Below are 19,646 nucleotides of genomic sequence, written 5' to 3' on the forward strand. Positions count from 1 at the left end.
CCTCGGTTTTGCATACCGTCGTGCACCGAGAAAGTTGTGGGAATTGAGGCTAGCCCGCTGCCTTGGCGCGGGCTTTGCCGCCTCTTTTTCCTTTGTCATGTCCCGACATGTCTCCCCTCCTTCGCTGTCTGCCGTGCTGAGAGAGCGGAGCGATGCTTAACCACCTCACCCGGTAGCGGATATTGACTATGGCACCACGCGCGGGGTCTCTCGAGAGGCTTTCCACACGCGCGTTGGGGGGAGAGAGAGAGGACTCTCCAGGGATGACGTGGGGGTAAGCACGCTTTTCTTTTCCGTCCGTCAGCTCCCTGTGGGGCTCGTTCGGACTTCGCCAACAGCGCCTTGTACCCGCGGCGAACGCTTACATTATGTCACCCCCCCCCTTCCGAACGCTAGGCCGAAGGGTGGTACGGTGTCCTAGTGCGTCGCCTACCTACGCCAACTCGTCTCTCTCCGAAGCCAACGCGAGCGCCTTTGCCCTCGCTCGAGCAACCGGGCCTTGGTCCCAGTGTCTCCGTGGATCACCTTTACCACGGAGACGTCCTCGTGGCACCCTGTGTAGTACTTTTATGCCTGTGGCGTGGCTAAGTCCATTTGCTTTGCCACCGCGCCTTTGCAACGGGCTGTACTGTGTTTTGGTGTTGCCATAAAAAATAACGTGTTGCGACTTTAAGCAGTATCGTGTTCTCGCCATGGCGACGGTTGACGCGTGCCCTACGGCTCGCTAAGACGGGACCCATGCTATTGGCCGTACTCCTTCGGGATACATGTCACTACACTGGCGCCCAACGCGGTATTAAAAGCTCTAAGCTTTTGACAGCTCTTAGCGAGCCAGTTCGCTTGCGCGATTCGGGGTCGTTGCATGCCGCGTTGCACAAAGAGGCCACCGCCTCTATCGCCGGGCACTCTTCGGCGCTCGTCCGTGTCGTGATCCCCTTTTGTGGTGAATACACAACTTTCGTGGTAGCTGACGCGCTATCTCATGCCCCCTGTTTGCCGAGAACCTGGATTTCAGTGCGACAGCCGCTCGCGGTGCCACAGCACATGCAAGTGTCAGGGGCGAAACTGCGGCGAAAAGAGGGAATCCTCATGAGGATGACCTTGGCTGCTATCCGGGTAAGTGGAGCACTGCTTGGCGGCCGAGCGGGGAACTTTCGAAGGCCACCATGCCGAGAGCGAACCCGTGACGCCATGCACGCAGGGGTTGCTGCGGTCTTGAGTGGGCACGATGCCAGACTCCACCATTTGGGAGAATGGGAATCGCTTTCGGCAGCGAAGAGCTACTGAAGGCTCAGCAAAGTGATCCGTTTCGAGTCTCGGAGGGAAGGAGTGCCGTATACGCTGCTTGCTCTGCAGCGGGTGCCGATAAACCGTCTTGAAGAGGCGCGGAGCGCTGTTACGTTGCTTGTTCTGCGGCGGGCGTGATTAGGGGGCTGAAACAGCGTGTGTCACTGAGTCCCCGGTAGATTCATTTTGCTGAACCATAACGGGCTCCTGCTGAAGTATATAGCCACTGATGACGAGTATATCGACCCGTTTAAAGTGGTTATGCCCAAAAGTCTGAGAGTCGCACTGTTGCGATCTTCTTACGACGAACCCATGGCTGGTCACCTGAGTAGCTCGAAAGTTTTGCAAAACCGAAGCGGGACTTTAATCGCTATTTCGTGCCTGCCACGTCCGACAAACGGCAAACCAAGGGTTGGAAAGCCGCCCGGTCTAATGAACCAATTATCAGTGGGCGTCCGTGGCGCGTACTAGCTGACAGATCACCTTTGGGAAAACTCAGCCGTGCCCACGTCGCAGACCTGAAGCCCTTTGTCAAGGTCTGACGAGCTCGCGCCATCACCCTGCGGCTCTTGGCGCAAGCAACGGGCACACCCGGAGCGGCAGACCACATTCGCGCCCCGCACCGATATAATCTGAAGATGTGGTCGCGTTTGTGATTTCGCACTGGACGGTAGACTTCTGCGCAGCCGAAGGCCCTCAATTTACTGTCTAGCCTCAGTATAGGTTAGCTTCTTTACGGCCTTTTCATATTTTATGATTTTAGTTTGTTGTGGCCAGATATTGTCATTTTGCTCTGTTTTACTTTTTGCCGTGTTCATTTCGTCTACCCCGATATGAGTTGTGAACTTGAGTGTCGGTGCTTATGCGTCGAGAGAGAGAGACGAAGCACGCTCTCGCCTTTTTCTCGCGAAGCCGTCGGCAGTGTGTGTGTGTGTGTGTGTGTGTGTGTGTGTGTGTGTGTGTGTGTGTGTGACGCTTCAGTGCGTGCTCGTGAAGAGTGCGTCATGGCTTGCCCCCATCGACGTGGACAATACAGCCTACAGGTGCTCGGGGCACTGACCTACAGACGCTGTGCTTTGCTTTCGGTCATCGCGGATGAAGCTTTGCTGCCTTTTCTACCATGGCTCCTGCGTGACGCCAGCTGAAAGCAGCTATATGCTGCCGGCAAACGCCAGGGTGCCTCGCAGCCACTTCTGGTTCGGCCTCCCTGATCACCAGAGAGGCCCGGCTTCCCGCAACGTCCCAGCTCCATCATCGAGCCAGAAATGGAGGTCCTCGAAACCACAACCAAAGCAGCGTTCGTCGGACTCGCGGATAATCAAGAGCAGCAATGAGCCATCGGATAGCCCCCTTCCGTGCCTCTGACATCGCACGCAGGCATCGCAACTAGCGGACATTGTCACGCTCCTCCGCCCCTCCGCGCAGTGGACGTTATCCCGCTTCAGCACCGCGAACACTACTACTACAATCCTGTGCTTCCTTCCGCAATTATTTTTATAGTGTAATGTGTTTATTTTGTTCCTAATGTTTTTTCTCCTTTGTCATCATTTTTAGCAGCAGTTACAGGGCTGGACTGAGGTTAGTTGTCGCTCATAAAAGTGTCATTTTAACTCCATGGGTGACATCCGGCTGCCTTTGCTGACCGGTAAAGGGCAAATTTAGGAGAGGGGATGTAGAAATTGAGGCCGGCCTGCTGCCTTTCCGCGTACTTTGCCGCCTCTTTCTCCGTTCTCATGTCCCGACATCTCTCCCCTCCTCCGCTGTCTACCACGCTGAGAGAGCGGAGTGACGTGGAACCCCCTCACCCGGTAGCGGATGTTGACCATGGCGCCACGCGCGAAGTCTCCCAAGAGGCTCTGCGCGCGCGCGTAGGCAGTAGAGAGGGGCCTGTCCTGGGACGACATGGGGGTAAGCACGCTTTTGTTTTCCGTCCGTCAGCTCCCTGTGGAGCCCGTTCGGACTTCGCCAAGAGCACCTTATACCTGCGGCGAATGCTTACCTTATGTCGCCCCCTTTCCGGACGCTCGGCGGAAGGGTGGTACGGTGTCCTAGTGCGTGGCCTAGCTAGGACGACCCGTCTCCCTCCGAAGCCAACGTGAGCACCTTTGCCCTCGATCAAGCAACCGGGCCTTGGTCCCGGTGTCTCCGTGGATCACCTTTACCGCGGAGACGTGCTCTTGGCACCCTGTGTAGTACTTTTATGCCCATGGCGTGGTTAAGCCCATTTGCTTTCCTGCCGCGCCTTTGCAACGGGCTATACTGCGTTTTAGTGTTGCCACAGACAATAAAGTGTCGCGACTTTGAGCAGTACAGTGTTCTCGCCATGGCGATAGTTAACGCGTGCTCTGCGGCTCGCTAAGACCGGACCCATGCTAGTGGCCGTACTCTTTCTTGATACGTGTCACTACAAAGTGGACATGCATGCATATTTGTTTGAAGCGTATAATAACAGGAGGACAAGCGTGAACAGAACATTCTATCATGCGTAATAAAACAGCTCAATGCAGAGGAATCTAGACATCGGTGAAGAATGCAACTGCAATGTCGAAAATCGCCAGGGATACTTGTGCCAAATGAAGTGAACTTCGTACCACTTATCGTAAAATAGTTTGCTCGTGTAAGCACTTCATCGCCTTGGCATCATGTGTATGCACACGTAAAACGTATTTAGGCGTTACATAACGAACGTCGTAGTGCTTGCCTGTGCCTCAATGTCATGCGATGCTCGCTTCCCCTTATAGTGCCAGTTACGGCAGGACGAAACAAATGAAACAACCTTTGCATTGTGCCCACATTTCGCTTTGCTGAGCCTCCTACTTTCCTGAAGCGAGGTTGGATTCCCGTAAGAAGCTTGCCAGGTTCTTGAATTTCAGGAAACAGCACGTGAAGGCTAACAAAACTGGAGGGCCTATGCACGTTTGCTTGCGACGGCTCACTTCGCACAACCATTTATGACCAGTGCATCGACGGGGGCGCTTATGGCGGCGTTTTTCGCACTGCATGCCACCTGGGCAAGGTCTAACGTCTATACCCCAAGACTGTCTAATCTCATCTGCCCCTCTCCCCTAACTTTATTTTTTTTCCTTCACCCGCTTGCCTTCCTTTCAAATTTAGTCTGTTAACCTCAATGACAAGCAGTTATCTTGCCTGAAAAATATTTGTTGGAAGAGTTGGTTAACATCAATAGAGTACAGAGGAGCGGAAATTTCGAAAAAGATAGACCCTAGAAAAGAAGTCGCAAGGGAATGAAGGGTCGGTCGCTAACCGTTCATAGCGCCCAGCGTTTTGCTCCTTCCTACTTTTAAAGGAAGGCATTTCTTAGTGAACTTCGGCGGTTTTAAGCGAATCTATCTATCTATCTATCTATCTATCTATTTATCGATTTATCTACCTATCTATCTATCTGTCTATCTATCTAATCTACCTATCTATCTATCTGCGACTGTATTTTAGCTCTCCTGGCTGTTTCAATATTGGCATTGATACCGAAAATGGTATGACATCACGTGGCTATATATCATCACGTGGCTATATGGCGAGTATTACTGACTAGTCATAAACAAAAAATCTTGATATGTATGTCATGAATGTTTTGATTTACAATTTGTGGTCTTGCGGTTCTTGCGGTGGTTTCGTTCTCATGTTATATTGCTGTCTGTCTGTCTGTCTGTCTGTCTGTCTGTCTGTCTGTCTGTCTGGCTGGCTGGCTGGCTGGCTATCTGTCTGTCTGTCTGTCTGTCTGTTTGTCTCACAAGGACGGACGAACCAACGCACGCACGGACGGGCGCATGAACGTACGAACGAAAGGGCGCACGAACGGATGGGAAGATGTACACATGGACGGACATATGCATGAACGCATGGATGGATGGATGGACTGACTGAATGAAGTAGGCAGGCACTGATATACAGACAGACAGACAGACAGACAGACAGACAGACAGACAGACAGACAGACTGACAGACAGACAGACAGACAGACAGACCGACAGACAGACAGACAGACAGACCGTGGCACGGATCGATGGACAGAGGAGCACGGACGGTCAATCTGTCCATCCGTTCGTCCGTAAATCAAGCGTCTGTCTGTCTGTCTGTCTGTCCGTCTGTCTGTCTGTCTGTCTATACGACCATCTTCCCACCGTCTCTCTGTCTGTTTGCCCGTCCGTCCATCTACGCGTGTGTATGTGTGTCTGTCTGTTCATCTACAGTCTGCACTTCTGTCTGTCTGTCCATCCGTGCGTGTGTATGTCTGCCTGTTGTCCGTCCATGCGTGCGTCGTCTGTCTGTCCGTCCACCCGTCTGTCCTTTCGATCGCTGTCAGTCTGTCCGTTGTTAAGCCTGCGAGTCCACAGCGAACGGCCATGCCTCTGAAAAAGGCAATCTGTGTCAAGGCCAGCCCACGAGCCCGCCTGAAGCGAACAACTCAACGGCGTAAACACGCGACGGCACCTTTCTGGCACGCACGGGCAGTGAGTCATCTCAGCAAGCGAGCCCGTCGAGTAAACAACCGCCGCCTTCCTGTCTGGCGGCTGACGCAATGCCTAGCGACGTCACTCGTCCTTGGGTGCAGCCACCTGCAGCGCAGCCTCTCCAGATTCGTTGAGAAAGAATGACGCGGCCCAGCGGTGACTTCATTGGAGGATTCTGGCCTCACGTTCAGCGGCGCTTCTGGTTGGACATTTGGGTTGGACCCGGTGCATATAAAAGAATCCCTGCGGCGCGTCGCGAGCAGCAGTCCTATTGGAGAGCCAACATGTGTGTCGCTGCTGTCCTATGTGAGAGCAGACATGTGTGTCGCAGTTGAGCTGTGTGGGCTATGTGATAGAGAGTTGAGCTGTGTGTCAGAGAAGAGAGCTATGTGATACAGAGTTGAGCTATGTGTTAGCAGACCCATTTGAGAGCAGACCTGTGTGTTAGAGAGGAGAGCTCGGCTCTTCGAGTCTCTGTCGGCCCCAGTGCCGAATTTGTAACGCCTCTGTATATATGCTGTACATAAATCTTGTTTAACTCCCCGTCGTCTCGTCCGCTCGTCTATCAGCTCTGCGCAGAAGCAGTCGCGAGCTGAGAAACCTACGCTACCAAACGGCTGGTGACCTTCCCGGTGGAATTCGAAGCAGTGGCGCCTTCGGGACCGTGTTGGCGTCGCTGTATTTCGAAACAGTGGTTGCAGCTGTGAGATTCGTAGCGCCCTTCGTAACGTCGTCGGTGGTGCGCTTCGCAACACCGTCCACACGTGCGTCGGTGTGAACACTCCGTTCGTTCATGTAGAAAACACTCCAAGTACCACCATCTCACAACTTTTCATCATATATTTATCATATACGAGAACCGCCATCCAGCGGACATTCCAAGATCTAAAGGAGAGGTGCCTGCCAACTTCTACTACTACTACCACCACCACCGCCACCACTACTACTACATAAAATGCGGATGCACGACCCAAGGTATAAAGAGTTTGACCCGAAAAATTGACTGCTCGTGCTACAAAACCATTCACTGGCCCCCGCAAATTTATACCCACTGAATCGCGTGTTCGGAATTCAGTGAAGGGCGTCTGAACCTTACTTTTGCTTGATCAACGTTGCCGCCAACGTTGCCGCCAACGTTGCCGCCAGTGTAAGTGTTAACAACCACTGCTTCGCATCTACACATGTTTCTTTTTAGCGGGAGATGGCCCAAGCTTTACAACGTTTGTACTCTTATGTACCCCGTCGGTTATCTTACCTTTGCGCGACCTGGCCTGCGCGGGACCATTTCAACATCTTCATATGAACTGTGATGTCCGTAACACCCGTTTGTTCTCTGATGCACTCTGCTTTCTTCTTGATCTTTATGGTTACACCCATCATTTTCCATTTCATTACTCGCTGCTTCGTCCTTAATATAAGTGAAACTCTCCTCGTAACCTTCAAGGTCTGTGCTTCACAGGTAAGTATCGGTAAGATGCAGCTGTTATCAGCCTTTTCTTGAGGGATAGTGGCAATCTACCATTCATGACTTGGCAATTCTTGTGGAATGTGATCAACCCAGTTCTTATTCTTCTAGTTACCTATGTTGTGGTTAGGCGACGCGAGGTGTGAATGTACAATTAGCGCTCAACCACCGCTCTGATCAGACATTTCACTTTCGTATTATAGCAAGCCATACGAGGCTAGAGTAAGTCACGTACTTTATTAACGGTAAGTACACTCACTTTTAAAAAAGACACACTTTTGTGTAGCACCCTCCCACCAAACTACTCCGAAGAGGCTGGCTTTAGCTACTTGTGAGTGGATAGATTATCGATGGAAAACTCACCTGGGCAGAAGTTGGACTTCAAGGGCGTTCCTTTGGGATCTGTAATAATACGCACCATAGTAAATACTGCGATAATGAATGGGCAGGTTATATTTTGATGTTAGCGTTTGTCTGAGCCATAAGCCTTGATAGCTGGTGGAAGAAAATTGACAGAAAATTAGGCGAAGGCAAGCACAGGGCATAATAGTTCTCACTTCGTAACTTCGAAGTAAAAATAGTCAAGTGAAGTGAAAGCAGTTCAAGGGGATAAAGAGTAGCCAATCCATCAACGAGACCCCAATCACAGCCTTCTAATTACGCGTTTATGCTGCTCTATTTCAGCGAGGATAAAGGCCAATATGCAGAAAAACACTGTCCCTCCATAACCCCCCCCCCCCCCCTGGGCATGCTCGCGTCTCACGTCTTTTTCCGCATGTTCGCGTCTCGTGCCGCCCGAGAAAGACTCCCGCATAATGTCGCTCCCGTCTCCCCCTATTGGCAAGGCTGAGCAGGGAGCGAGACTCGGGTAGGCAGAGTCAGCTTATAAAATACAGAGTACTTGCGCTGCACAACCGTACACTGACTGGATCGCGCATTTGGAATTCAGTCATGGGTGCCTTAACTTGCTTTCTCTTGATGAGCACGAGCGTGAACGTTGTCACCAGTGTAAGTCTTAGCGCTTCCCCAGCTTCGCATTTACTCATGGCTTCTTTAAGCGGGTGATTATGCAAGTTTCTCGACGTTTGCGCTGTTATGTACCCCATCGGTTATCTTGCCTTCGCACTACGTGCCCGGCCCATGACAATTTCTGCTTGTTCATTTCTACGATGATTTCATTAACACGCATTTCTTCCATGATGCAGTCTGCTTTCTTCTTGTTTCTTAAAATTACACCTACGATTTCTCCTTTCATTGCTCACTGTTTCGTAATCATATTAAGCTTAACCTTTCTTGTAATCTATCCGGTTTTGGCTCCATGAGTAAGTACCGGTAAAATGGAGCTTTTATCTACCTTCCTCTTGAGGGATAGTAGCAATCTATCATTCATGATTTAGAAAGGCTTCCTCCGCCCCACTGCTCCACCATATAGTTATTCTTCTAGCAAATTTATTCTTGTGGTTTGGCAACACAGTGTCCCAGTGTACAATGAGCGCTCAGCCACCCTTCTGATGACACATTTCACTTTCATGTTATAGCAAGCGCTACGACGCAGGAGTCAGTCACGTATTTTGTGGACCAGGCTAAGCGAACATAAATCTGAAGCACATCTACTGCTGAAAAAAACACACTTTTGTGTAGCGTTCTCTATCCACACTACCCTGTAAAGAATAGGTTTCTGCTACTTGTAAGTGCTTAGAACACTGATGGTAAGCTCACCTGAGCAAAAGTAGGAGTTCAAGGCAGTCTCTTCAGAAGCTGTAATTATACACGTCACAGTCAATATTGCGACCATAAACGAGCTGGTTTTAATTTAATATTTGTGTTTGTTTAAAGGGCCCTGCAACACTTTTTGAACGTGGTCAGAAAACACTGCCGATCGGTAGTAGAGGCTCCTGACAACACGCGAGCCAAATTTTAGAGCACAGCACGTGGCCTGGACTTCTCAAAAAATTAATCATCAAAGTCAGCTGAAAATTGCTTTCTTTTCTATCGACAAATGGCGGAATATGGCCAAGAATCACACGTGAATTACCCATCTATCACCCATTGACTTATTTGAACTTGCCGCCATGGGAGGCCGCAACTTGTCCACGCGTGTGCACGCGATCACACCAAAAAAGCGGCGCATTCAAAGAAAAAAAAGTGCTCGAGCCCACGAGGCGCATGTGACGTTTTTCTGTGGCCCTGCCATTCCTCCCTGATTAGCTTCCAGCGCTTTCATCTGGACGAAAGAAGAGAGAATGCAATCGCAGCATGCGACAAACTTCTGTAACTACTCGCACTGGACAGATTCTTAAAATTTTTGCGGTGTTTAATTCGTGAGGCGTTAAGCTTTTCCAGTGAAGTCATTCTGTGGTTACTTGAAAGAGCGTTTCTGGGCCCCTTGAAGTCATGAGGCTGACATGTTTGTGTAAAAAGATCGACAGTTATATAGGCGAAGTAAAGCCCAGGGCATATTATCTCTGGCTTCTTACAGGCAGAGTAAACATTGTGAAGTCAAGTGAAAGCAATTCAAGCGGATAAATTATAACCCCTTTATAAACGGGATCTCAGTTCTCAGCAGTCGAGTTACATGTTCAATGCTCCTCCATTTCAGGTGAGATGAAGCACAGTTCTAGTCTTTTTTACTCTCCTTGGGTGTCTTGGTGTGGTCAATCCCTGGGGGCGTAAGCCAGCGCCACTCGTAGCAGAGGTGGTGAGTCTTGCACCATCTTTTTTAATAATTTTCTGAGTATATGATGTGGCACGTAAGGTTCACTGTAGTTCTCGGCAGACCAGTTAACCCTCTTAGGGTGAGTGAGTGAATAACAACTTTATTCTTCGAAGGCGTGAGGAGTACTTCTTTATAAGTATAGCTGTACACCGTCAATAGACTGCCTAAACTTATTCTTCAAACCATCGATGAATTTGTCAGACAATGTCCACGTCATATTTTATACATAAAAATTATTTATCGGCATTGCGATCAAAGCATGAATATGACGGAGCATTCCGGTTGATTCTTGCTTACTGTGACATAATGGGGAACCAAGAGGCTTAAGTGACAGCCGAGAGTGTTTTGAACTCAATAGGACGCTAGTTTTCTTTGTGCTTCCGTGCTTTTTTCATGGTAGCTCTGCGCTCATTCACGCGCAGTCTTTTTCATGGATACAGATGTCCCAACAGAGAAGCCGCCGCACGAAGGTGAACCAACAGAAAGCCGCTCAGGCATCCTCGGCATCACCATTGGTGCCCACACAGTAGCAGAAGCAGGAACCATGGAAGTCTGGGCGCTTCAAATACTAACCTCGGCCGCAGGGACACAGCTGCCATGACACTGCCAACTTCATCCTGGCTCCGAGCGAATATAAGGTGAAAACCGGATTTTTCTCCTCTCCAGCCACAGCCGTGGCTTTCTGCAAGGAACACCCACTTCACCAACAGTGCTAGAGTAAAGAACACTTCTCATCTTCTCTTTGAACCGCAGTGGCAGCCAAGTAAATGGTTCCCTCCCCAATTGCGTGCGTGCCTCCAAGCACTTCTTCGCACCATCATCCGAGCCACCAAGATCTCTAAGTCGTTGTAGATTCGATTCCGAGTGACCAGTTGGCCCCCATCACCTGTCGACCTGTCGAGAAGGTCAACTTCGTAACTCTGTCGAGGGACCTGATCACCGCTTTCCCCTTGGTATTCAGGCCACCCAACCTGTACGGGTGAATTTCAAAGGCAAACTGGTTGCGATTGATACGCAACCCGCCGCCGATCTAACCACGCGGCTTCTGATCGGGATGATCTGCGATGTACAGGTTTGGCCAAATCAGCTGAATTTGAACATCTGACTCGGAATGATCTACAGGGTGGACCCGTCCAACTCCTTCGAGGACCTAGCCGACAACATTGCCTCAACAGAGCGACTTGTAATCAGCGTTCGTAGCGGCAACTGTGTCATCCTCACTTTTGCGGGGTCCACGATTTCCCCTTAAATCCTGCTGTATAAGCAAAGGCACCCTGTTCGTCCACTCCAGCCCCGGCACCTATCGTGTTTCCATTGCACGTACTACAGGCACCCAACTGCCACTTGCTCACGAGATGAACGGTGTCCCTTGAGCGTGCCCATAGATTAAGTGTGCCTATTCTCTGCACGAGCACGACGACGGCATCGCCTTCTTCCATGAGTCAGCCTACCTCTGCCGTCATCAACACACGCTCGACGGGCACACATACACCGGGTGCCTCCTCGATTCCACGGGCCTGTGTCGTCGTCCCCAAGAGCTCAACGTAGACACCGACAACCTCCTCAATTCCACAGGCCTCTACCGTCCTTTCCGAGCATTCGACAACGACACCACTGCTTCCTAGACCGCACTGGTTCTTGCCACCCTCTCGTGTAACAGACAAATTGCCATACTCGTTACGGCAATTTGCCTGATGATCAGGTTCCTCCCAGCTGGCTGTTCGGAGCGACTTTTCTGTGCAAACGCTTTGCTCACCTAGCCAACTTCGAATGAGCTCTCTGGTGTGGCGCTACTGACAGGGCCAATTGAACTTACCACGTGAGTTTGAAAAACCAGCTCTTAGTTTTTCTTTTGACCGTGTTAAAAAGTGCACATCACAGTACACCCTGATTTTTGTGTGGTTTTATCGGTCAACTGCACGTAGCGCGCAGGTGCTCTTGCGTGAGCACGGGGGTCAGATCGAATCCTTTTATTCGACACTTCTGTACTCTTCTTTCTTATATCTTTCAGTCCCATTCGTTCATCTCCTGTGCGATGTTATTGGATGAAAGCATGAACAATCAGACACACTGACAAACAGAAGGTCAGGCGAATGGATAGACTGGAGAACGGAAACACGCATGCACAAATAAACAAATGGACGGCTCGATAGACTCTTCACCCTACTCGACATCGTTTGCTTTGTGAATATGCTGTGAAAGCCCCTAATGAAATTTAGTTATATTATTATACAGACAAGACAATCTATTGGCCAACTCCTAAGCTAGACGGTGCTACACACCACTGCTACTGTAGAATAGGAAACGGTCCACGGCCTAAGGAGCTTTGCCACTAAACTACTACATCACCAAAATATACGAGGGACAATTGCTGTTGAAAGCAGAATAGAACAGTGTCCATCAGTCTTTGGAGGGTTTCAGGAGTAGAGCACAAGCAAAATAGAGTACCTTGAACTCGCATAGACCGTCGGTTGTCACAAACACAGTCTTCTCACAATCTCGTTGGACCACGTCGATTTGCAATTATCCGCTTTTTAAATACAATGGCGAAACGAAATGAGCAATTTATGGCTTGTGCAGGGTGTAATCAATTTTGGGTCGTGGATAAACGTCCCGCTTCATGACGAGGTTAAGTTTTCTTTAGTCAACACAAAACCTCAGGGTGTTGTCCTCCTTTTTGACTAATACCACCGGTGATGCCCAGGGACAATGTGATGGCTGTAATACATCGTGTTTGAACATTTCTTGTATTTGTTCTTTACAGATTTCCGTTCTTTTGGAAATTCTTGGTTTGTACGCTGACGCAACGCTCTAACATTTTGTTACGACAGAAGTACGTCTGGCTTTCGGCGAAGTGAAAAAACACTCTGCAACTTTTTTGATCAAATTCACAATCAGCTCTTTCCGTGGAGATGAAACCTCGTGGTAAATGTCTATTGATCGAATGACACTGTCCACTGGCACTTAGGGGTCTCTACTAACAGCGAACATTCACAATTTGAAAATATTCATGCAGGTTTGCTCCCTTCGCCACATGGTGCACCCCACTGCTGAAGTTGGTTAATAAGACGTTTACACATTGTTTACGAAAGCTTACCAGAACTCTTTCCACGCGTGTTGCCTGTGCAAACAACAGTCCAATGTTTCCATCTTCTAGTCCCAAATAACCACCAAAACTGTCCCTTTTCAATATAACTGTCACATCTGAACGTGGCGACACAGTCGCTCTTTCATCCAAAACACAGGCAGGTGAAACGGCTGATTACTTCGTTCGACACACTGCGACAACGTTCTCGGTAAAAAAAGAGACTTTAGATTCTTGCAAGTCAATGATTGTGGTATTTTCCCTCAAGAAGTTGATTCCTAAATTCAGCTTACGGCAACAGTCAGGAAGTACAATAAAGCTGCCAAAGCACACGAATCAAGTAATCTCTATTGTTCCTGTAATATCCATTTTGCCCCAGTGTGTATTAGTGCAATAGCGTCCAGGTCGTCGATGGTGAATAACAGTTCAGAGGTAACGCCACCATCACTGCACTCATGCGTCGTTGCCTGAATGCAGTCGTTTGGTCGAGTCAGTGATCGTGTTCTTGTGTTTCCTGGGTATCAGCGGCTTTGCCTCCACAGGTCGCTGGCTCTAGTTCTCCAGCCGTGGGCTAGGTGATCGAGGTCTCGTGGAAACAGCTGGTGGTCTAGGACTTAGCGTCTGGTAGCGCACTAGAACTGTCGATCGTGATTTCTGTTGTTGATGTCCTGAATCGTATGGCGCGAAGACAAAAACGTTTGGGTCTTGTAAGGGTGCTCATCGTTACGAAGGCAGCGTGCATCGACTGGGAAGCCACGCTGTTCTACTCGACCATAATGAAATGCTCGATAAAGATGATCTGCTTCGCCACAGTGGTAGCAGAGGGGCCGCTGGTCTTCAGTGCTCCCTACATCCCTCTTACGGTGTCTTGCTTTCTGTATGTGTGGTGGCGTACCACGGCGAAAGGACGAATGTATAACGACAGCTTGAGAAAAAATTGTGCGTACAAGGTGTTGTCGCACTGCTTGTGCGTGCAACGGAGCTGGAGCTTCCGGTTGTACTCCGTGCAGCCCCTGGGGCTGTGGTTGGAGAATAGCTTGCTGCACTTTTTGACGCACAACATCCGCGAGTGAAGATATCGCTGGAGAACCTTGGGTAGGTTGCGTTTTCTATAGCCCAATCCTCACGACAGCCCTTGCCACTTCCACAGAACGTCAGTGTTCTAGCTGAGAGATGCCTACACAATACTAGCTGGAAAGACGCTTACGCTCCTGTTGTACTGTCGCGCACGCCACTGCAATGTCCTTTACATTGTCGTTGACTCGGATCTGAAGTCAGCCATGACTCGCGGAGGAATACGCACCAGGCTTGCAAAAGTTTTCTCCTTCACTCTACTCTTCAGGTGCCACAACTTCTCCTCACTGATGTTTTTGTCGAGATCCATCTCGTGCACTCACAGCCGAAAGAGAGTGCTGGTAACGCTCTTTGCGAAAGTAAATGCATGTCGTATGTTTCACGTTTTTTTCAGGAGTGCGGAAACTCTTTAATGCATACAGCAGGCACACTCGCTCGACAGAGCGCGTGTACTCTGGCTGAACGAGAGGGAACAAGCTCTCTCACCAGACTAGAGTACATTCACTCTCTGCAGGAATCACACTATTCTCACTAAATTTTACTATCTTGTTAGTCTAGAGCGCAGGCACTCTCTCCAAAAATAGAGTCACTCTTGCTCCTAGGAATAACGTTAAAAAATAGTGGATTGTTTTATGCAATCTATCAGTGAGCGTGCAGCATATATTGCTTGAAGTTATTTCATATTTCAGGGTGCACTTCGAAGCACACAATATAATCGTAGACAACGCAGCAACACTAAACATGTATTTCTCGTTCTGCCGACAGCCACACATACAGAAACTGGTATTTACACCCGTTATGCGTAGCGCCCCTTTTCGCGTGGGTGGCATTACATCTATATTACGTGTGTTCGAAAGGCAAGTGTACATCTAGCACGTGTATGTATCTGCTGGTCGCTTGGTACCATGTAGACATGTTCATTTTTATTATAAAAACTGTCGAGGCATTTAACGTTATTTCCAATTCTAAATTCCAATTATCAGCTGGCATTCTGTCCTAATGGTTCAATGTGGGGAAGCCACTCATGTCGAAGTCTTTAAGTTGCAGCTAAGCGCTTACAAACACAATTGGGACGACCTTTCAGCAGTACTGGCTGCAAAATGGTCTACGAACGTTACGATCCGACGTCCGACTCAACTTGCGTAGCTGCATCGTTACAAGTACGTCCAAAAAACAACGCCGGTATAGAAAACAAACACTCAAACGCAGCTCTTGCAATTCTTAGAGTTTTACTTACCTCGGCTACATTTTAGTGTTGCAATGAGAGGCTGGTGAAATGCTCAAACGTCGACCTTCGCGAACCACCTTCCCCGAGATTGGTCCAACTCTTGGTGACCTGTACTATTACGACTACCGCCAAATGTACGTTTAGCTTAACGGCCGAGTCCGTCATATATTGTCCTCGGTGCTTCTGTGCAGCAGAGCCTTGCCAGCGGTTAACCTGAATGAGTGATTGGGTTTTTCTTACGGTGTCCACATAAGGAGCGATGGCCATCTATGTGAGCCCAATCAGCCAACGCACACTGGCCGTCACCGAAAACTGCCGGGAGCACTCGCGCCACCCCACCAACTCATACTGAAAACACAGACTTTGCATTTGGTACTCGTTAAAGAAGTGACTTGATCAGATGCTTCCACGCCCGTCCATTTTGTTTTTCAGCAATCGGTTATGGAGTTGCAGCTATCGGTATACAAGCGCACATGGGGACACACTGACACGGCCGCTGCACTAGCATATATCATCACTCGGACAAACAAAATATACATGCACCAATCAGGTACGCGCGTACCTATCGAAAATTACAGTCTGCATGACGCTTCTGTGCACGTAAACTTGCAGAAACAGCGAAGAATTCCACTCTGACTCGGAAGTAAGAGCTGATATTCCATCTCAGTTCTTGAGTAATTTTCGTAACTTTTTTGCGCATAAATTCAAAATCAAAAAGAAAATTCATATCTTGGCTATCGGCATGCTATACGCGGCCGCATGCAGTTTTCATGTTATGAGGACGCATCGCGTCCGTCTCCAAACAGTGACTGGCGAAGCGAAGCGGCGTGTTTTAGGGGCGAAGCTCCTTAGGATGTGGTCATGCCTCTTGTAGTAGTATGTTGTAGTAGTAGTAATACACACTTCTTTAGATGGCGTTGGTAGTTTTTTTATAGTTGACGATATCAGATAGTTACGGCCGTACGGATGGAGAAATGGACAGAGAGACAGACAGACAGACAGACAGACAGACATACAGACAGACAGACAGGTGCACGCACGAATGGAAGAATGGACGGACGCACGCAGACAGACAGACGCAAGGACGGATGGATGCTTCGCCACACTTATCATAGTTCACTCCGTGGATATGTTGTGATATTTTCCCCCGTGAAGTCAGCACGGTGGAACTTGGCATTGTAGTAGTTTACTCAGCTAGAAACACGTATGTGGCAAGTTTGAATCCTTGAGGTTTTTAGACGGAAAGCTTTTTAAGTCGTGTGTCGTGCGTCCGCGATGTATGCAGTAGTAGTACTATACTTTGTTGTAGTGCGTCGTTGTAGTACGTAGCCACCTCCAAAACCGGTCCAGAGAAGCAGTACACGCGCACCTATTTGAGTTGAGAAGGAAACCCACGAACGTAATCATAAATATAAAGATAGCTTCTGAATAAATAACGTACAGAGACAAGTATCGGTGACTTAATCTACAGTAAAATTTGCCTGGAAATCGATGCTTACTAATTAAAAACTAGTATCACAGGGACGCACTTTGAGCACTATCTAACCAGAAGGGTTGCCACGTAAAACTCGCTGGACGTAACCTCCTTTATCATTTGCAAGGTTTAGCGAGGGTTGGGCCGCAGTGCCATGAAGTAGCGGTGAGGAAAGGAGGGAACTAGACACGAAGCGCAGACCGTAAAAAAGTGCGCGCGTGCCAATCCCCTTGTCTGGCCATGCCCCGTCTCACTTAGTCTTCGGAATGTGCGCTGGATGTTGGTACTTTTATAGGATGAATATATAAACAAAATATGCAAGATAGTAGTACTTGAAGTGTTCCCTGGATAGCCGGACGGATGGAGAGATGCAAAGATGGAGAGACAGAGAGATGCATTGACGGATGGATGGATGCACCCATGGACGGACGCACGGATGAACGTATGAACAGACAGACGAACGGTCGCACAGACGGACTCATGAACAGACGGAAGCAATAAAAAAACAACGAACGGTCGCGCAGACAGAGTGACAAATGCTTCGCCCCACTAATCATCCTGCACTCCTTGGATATGCTGTGATTATTTTGCAAAACCCACTTTTTATCTTCTTTTATGTCTAGAGCTTGCGCTCCCTTAAGTAGCAATAGGTGTATGCCAAAAAATATTTCTTAAAGCAGGTGCGTCACAGCAATGCTCGTCGTACACGCGTAAAATTATTCTTAAACTATTTTACGCATTAGATTTGTCCGCTTGTCCTTCCTTCGAAAGTGTTGCTGCTAGCGTTTTGGAAACGAGGCGTTTACCATTACAAAAGCATACTTTTTGTATAACTGAAAGTTATCCTAATAACGTCGAAGGTTAGAGCCATGTGGTTACGAGACGGTTACGCTCCGTTGAAGTGTCAGTGGTAAGATCGAGGCACTATTTTGTACACCGTCCGCCTAGGATGGCCTACGAGATTGTGTGTACGCCACGTCGGCACTAGAGTTGCATAGACTGGAAACTCCACCTTAAAAGCAGTGCGTTGGCCGCTTCTTTTACTCTCCTTTCAAAGCAAGAGTAAGTTCCGCGAGTAACTCCACTTATCTCACACAGAGGTAAATAACTCTGATGAGAGTAATACAGTTGCTCTGCTCTTGACGTGCTGCCTCTACTTCTGTGAGCGTGGGCGAGCACGATGGTCTGTTTTTAGCTCCCATGGTCGAGTTGTGTGATGCTGTGACGTAAGCTATGGTTGTACCATTGCTTATGCCAATGATTGGTGACGCCCGTGCGATGAGCCCGGAGAGAGCCAATTGCTGGATAGTCCTCTTTGGCAAGAATCAGGGCGTTGACCACAATCAAGAAGTTTGACCATCGTGGACAAACCAGCAGTTCCTCAATCCTGAAAATGGCAGAATGCAGCCGGCATTATCAAGATATGTCTCATATGTTATGGCGGGCCGCGTGTGCTTATGGCTTGCATGGGGAGGTGCGGACTTGAATGGCGTGAACATAGTGATCCTTGCAGAAGGACTCTGGTGCATTGGACCACCGCGCGTCATGCACTTCGCGCAGAAGCTGAGGTCCGGGGTGGCATCTCGGAGCACACTGTTGCCTAGGCGCTTTAATTTCATGGTGTCTGTGAGCAGGGAAAGGTTGAGGTTGCGTGAAGCCTGACAGCCTCAACGTCTCCCAGTGAGAGGTCTAGTTCGCCAAATTAGGTGCTTCATAAAAATTAAATTATCCTACACCTGGCTTAATATTATTATTAAACGCTATTTCCGAAAAAAGTAAGTCTGGTCAATGTATATATTTTTAGGTGACGGAAGCGTCAAATCTCACGTGGAGTCAATAACACTTATATTTAAAGCCAGCTAGTTGTTTAAAGATCCATTCAATAGAAAACGGTCAAAAATATTCGACCATTACCTACGCGTAAACCATCATCAAAATCAGCAGCTCTGCAGCGTGGCATCTTACAATATAAACGTGTAGCGGTAGCTTAGGTGATTCGGAAAGGGAAAAACTATAGCGTCGTAGTCCCTTCGCGACAGCACTTCTCCTAGATCTGATAATACAGATGAGAAGACCAGTTTTTTTGCTCATAGACGTTACTTTTCTTTCATTCCACTAGAGGAGTCCATCAAGATGCCAAAGCAGGTAATCGACGATGTCAATTGGGCCGCGCTTAGCAAACATCTTGGCTCAAGAACGTGAAGCTGAAGCGTCCTCTAACTTCAAAGACCAGAGTGTTGTTAGTACATATTATTACATTAAATTACTCTAGCTATCCTGCAAAACGTGAACTTAAATATTCTAGTTCAAAACATGTCAAAGTAATAACGTATATTATACCAATCACTTACCGTATATGGTGAACATGAAGCCATAAGTTAAAAGTACATGAAGGAGATGCAGCCTCATTTTTTCCGGCAGCAGGTGCAGATGCGCGCACATGCATCCAAATGAATCACTCGATTGTGTCACATTTCCTTTATACGCATTCACTTTCAGCCAAGTACGTCAACGCTGCTATTTAAGGGACAACATGAACTTGAAGAGACAGCAGACAAAGATCACTGGAACTGTCCTCGTATGATTCTTATAAGGAAGCCTTTACAAGTGATTCAGAAACCATCACTGGAGAATTGTAGCCTCAATTGAACATGATATAGAGCCTGACTCATCTTTTACTGCACCAATTGCACACGTGTTTAATCATCTTCTCGGCGACCGCAGAGTGAAAGAAAAATGCAAATAAAATGAAAAATTTGGGAACTCTTAACTGCGCCTTTTAAAGTTGAACAGGATAGCAATATCCTGTTGCGTCAAGCACCTATTGCGTACATTTTATTGTAAG

The 19,646-nt window shown here is 48.4% G+C and overlaps 1 protein-coding gene across 3 annotated transcripts in view; it reads right to left on the reverse strand.

Annotated features, from left to right (window-relative positions):
• Nucleotides 1–19,340, reverse strand: part of LOC142766986 (japanin-like-RA2) — a 127,711-nt gene extending 108,371 nt beyond the window's left edge. Inside the window, exons 1-3 of one of the 3 annotated variants that reach the window (XM_075868200.1) lie at nt 19,153–19,340; nt 8,944–8,982; nt 7,588–7,626 (exon numbers count right to left, since the gene is read on the reverse strand). In XM_075868200.1, the coding sequence (XP_075724315.1) occupies nt 7,588–7,626; nt 8,944–8,982; nt 19,153–19,243 (169 nt within the window). In that variant the 5' untranslated portion in view covers nt 19,244–19,340. Of the gene's footprint in view, nt 1–7,587; nt 7,720–8,943; nt 8,983–19,152 lie in introns of all 3 variants that reach the window. The other 2 variants (XM_075868201.1, XM_075868202.1) reach the window with 2 other exon arrangements.
• Nucleotides 19,341–19,646: the final 306 nt, after the last annotated feature.

Source organism: Rhipicephalus microplus, chromosome 7 (genome assembly GCF_043290135.1).
Source record: "Rhipicephalus microplus isolate Deutch F79 chromosome 7, USDA_Rmic, whole genome shotgun sequence".
Taxonomy (NCBI): domain Eukaryota; kingdom Metazoa; phylum Arthropoda; class Arachnida; order Ixodida; family Ixodidae; genus Rhipicephalus; species Rhipicephalus microplus.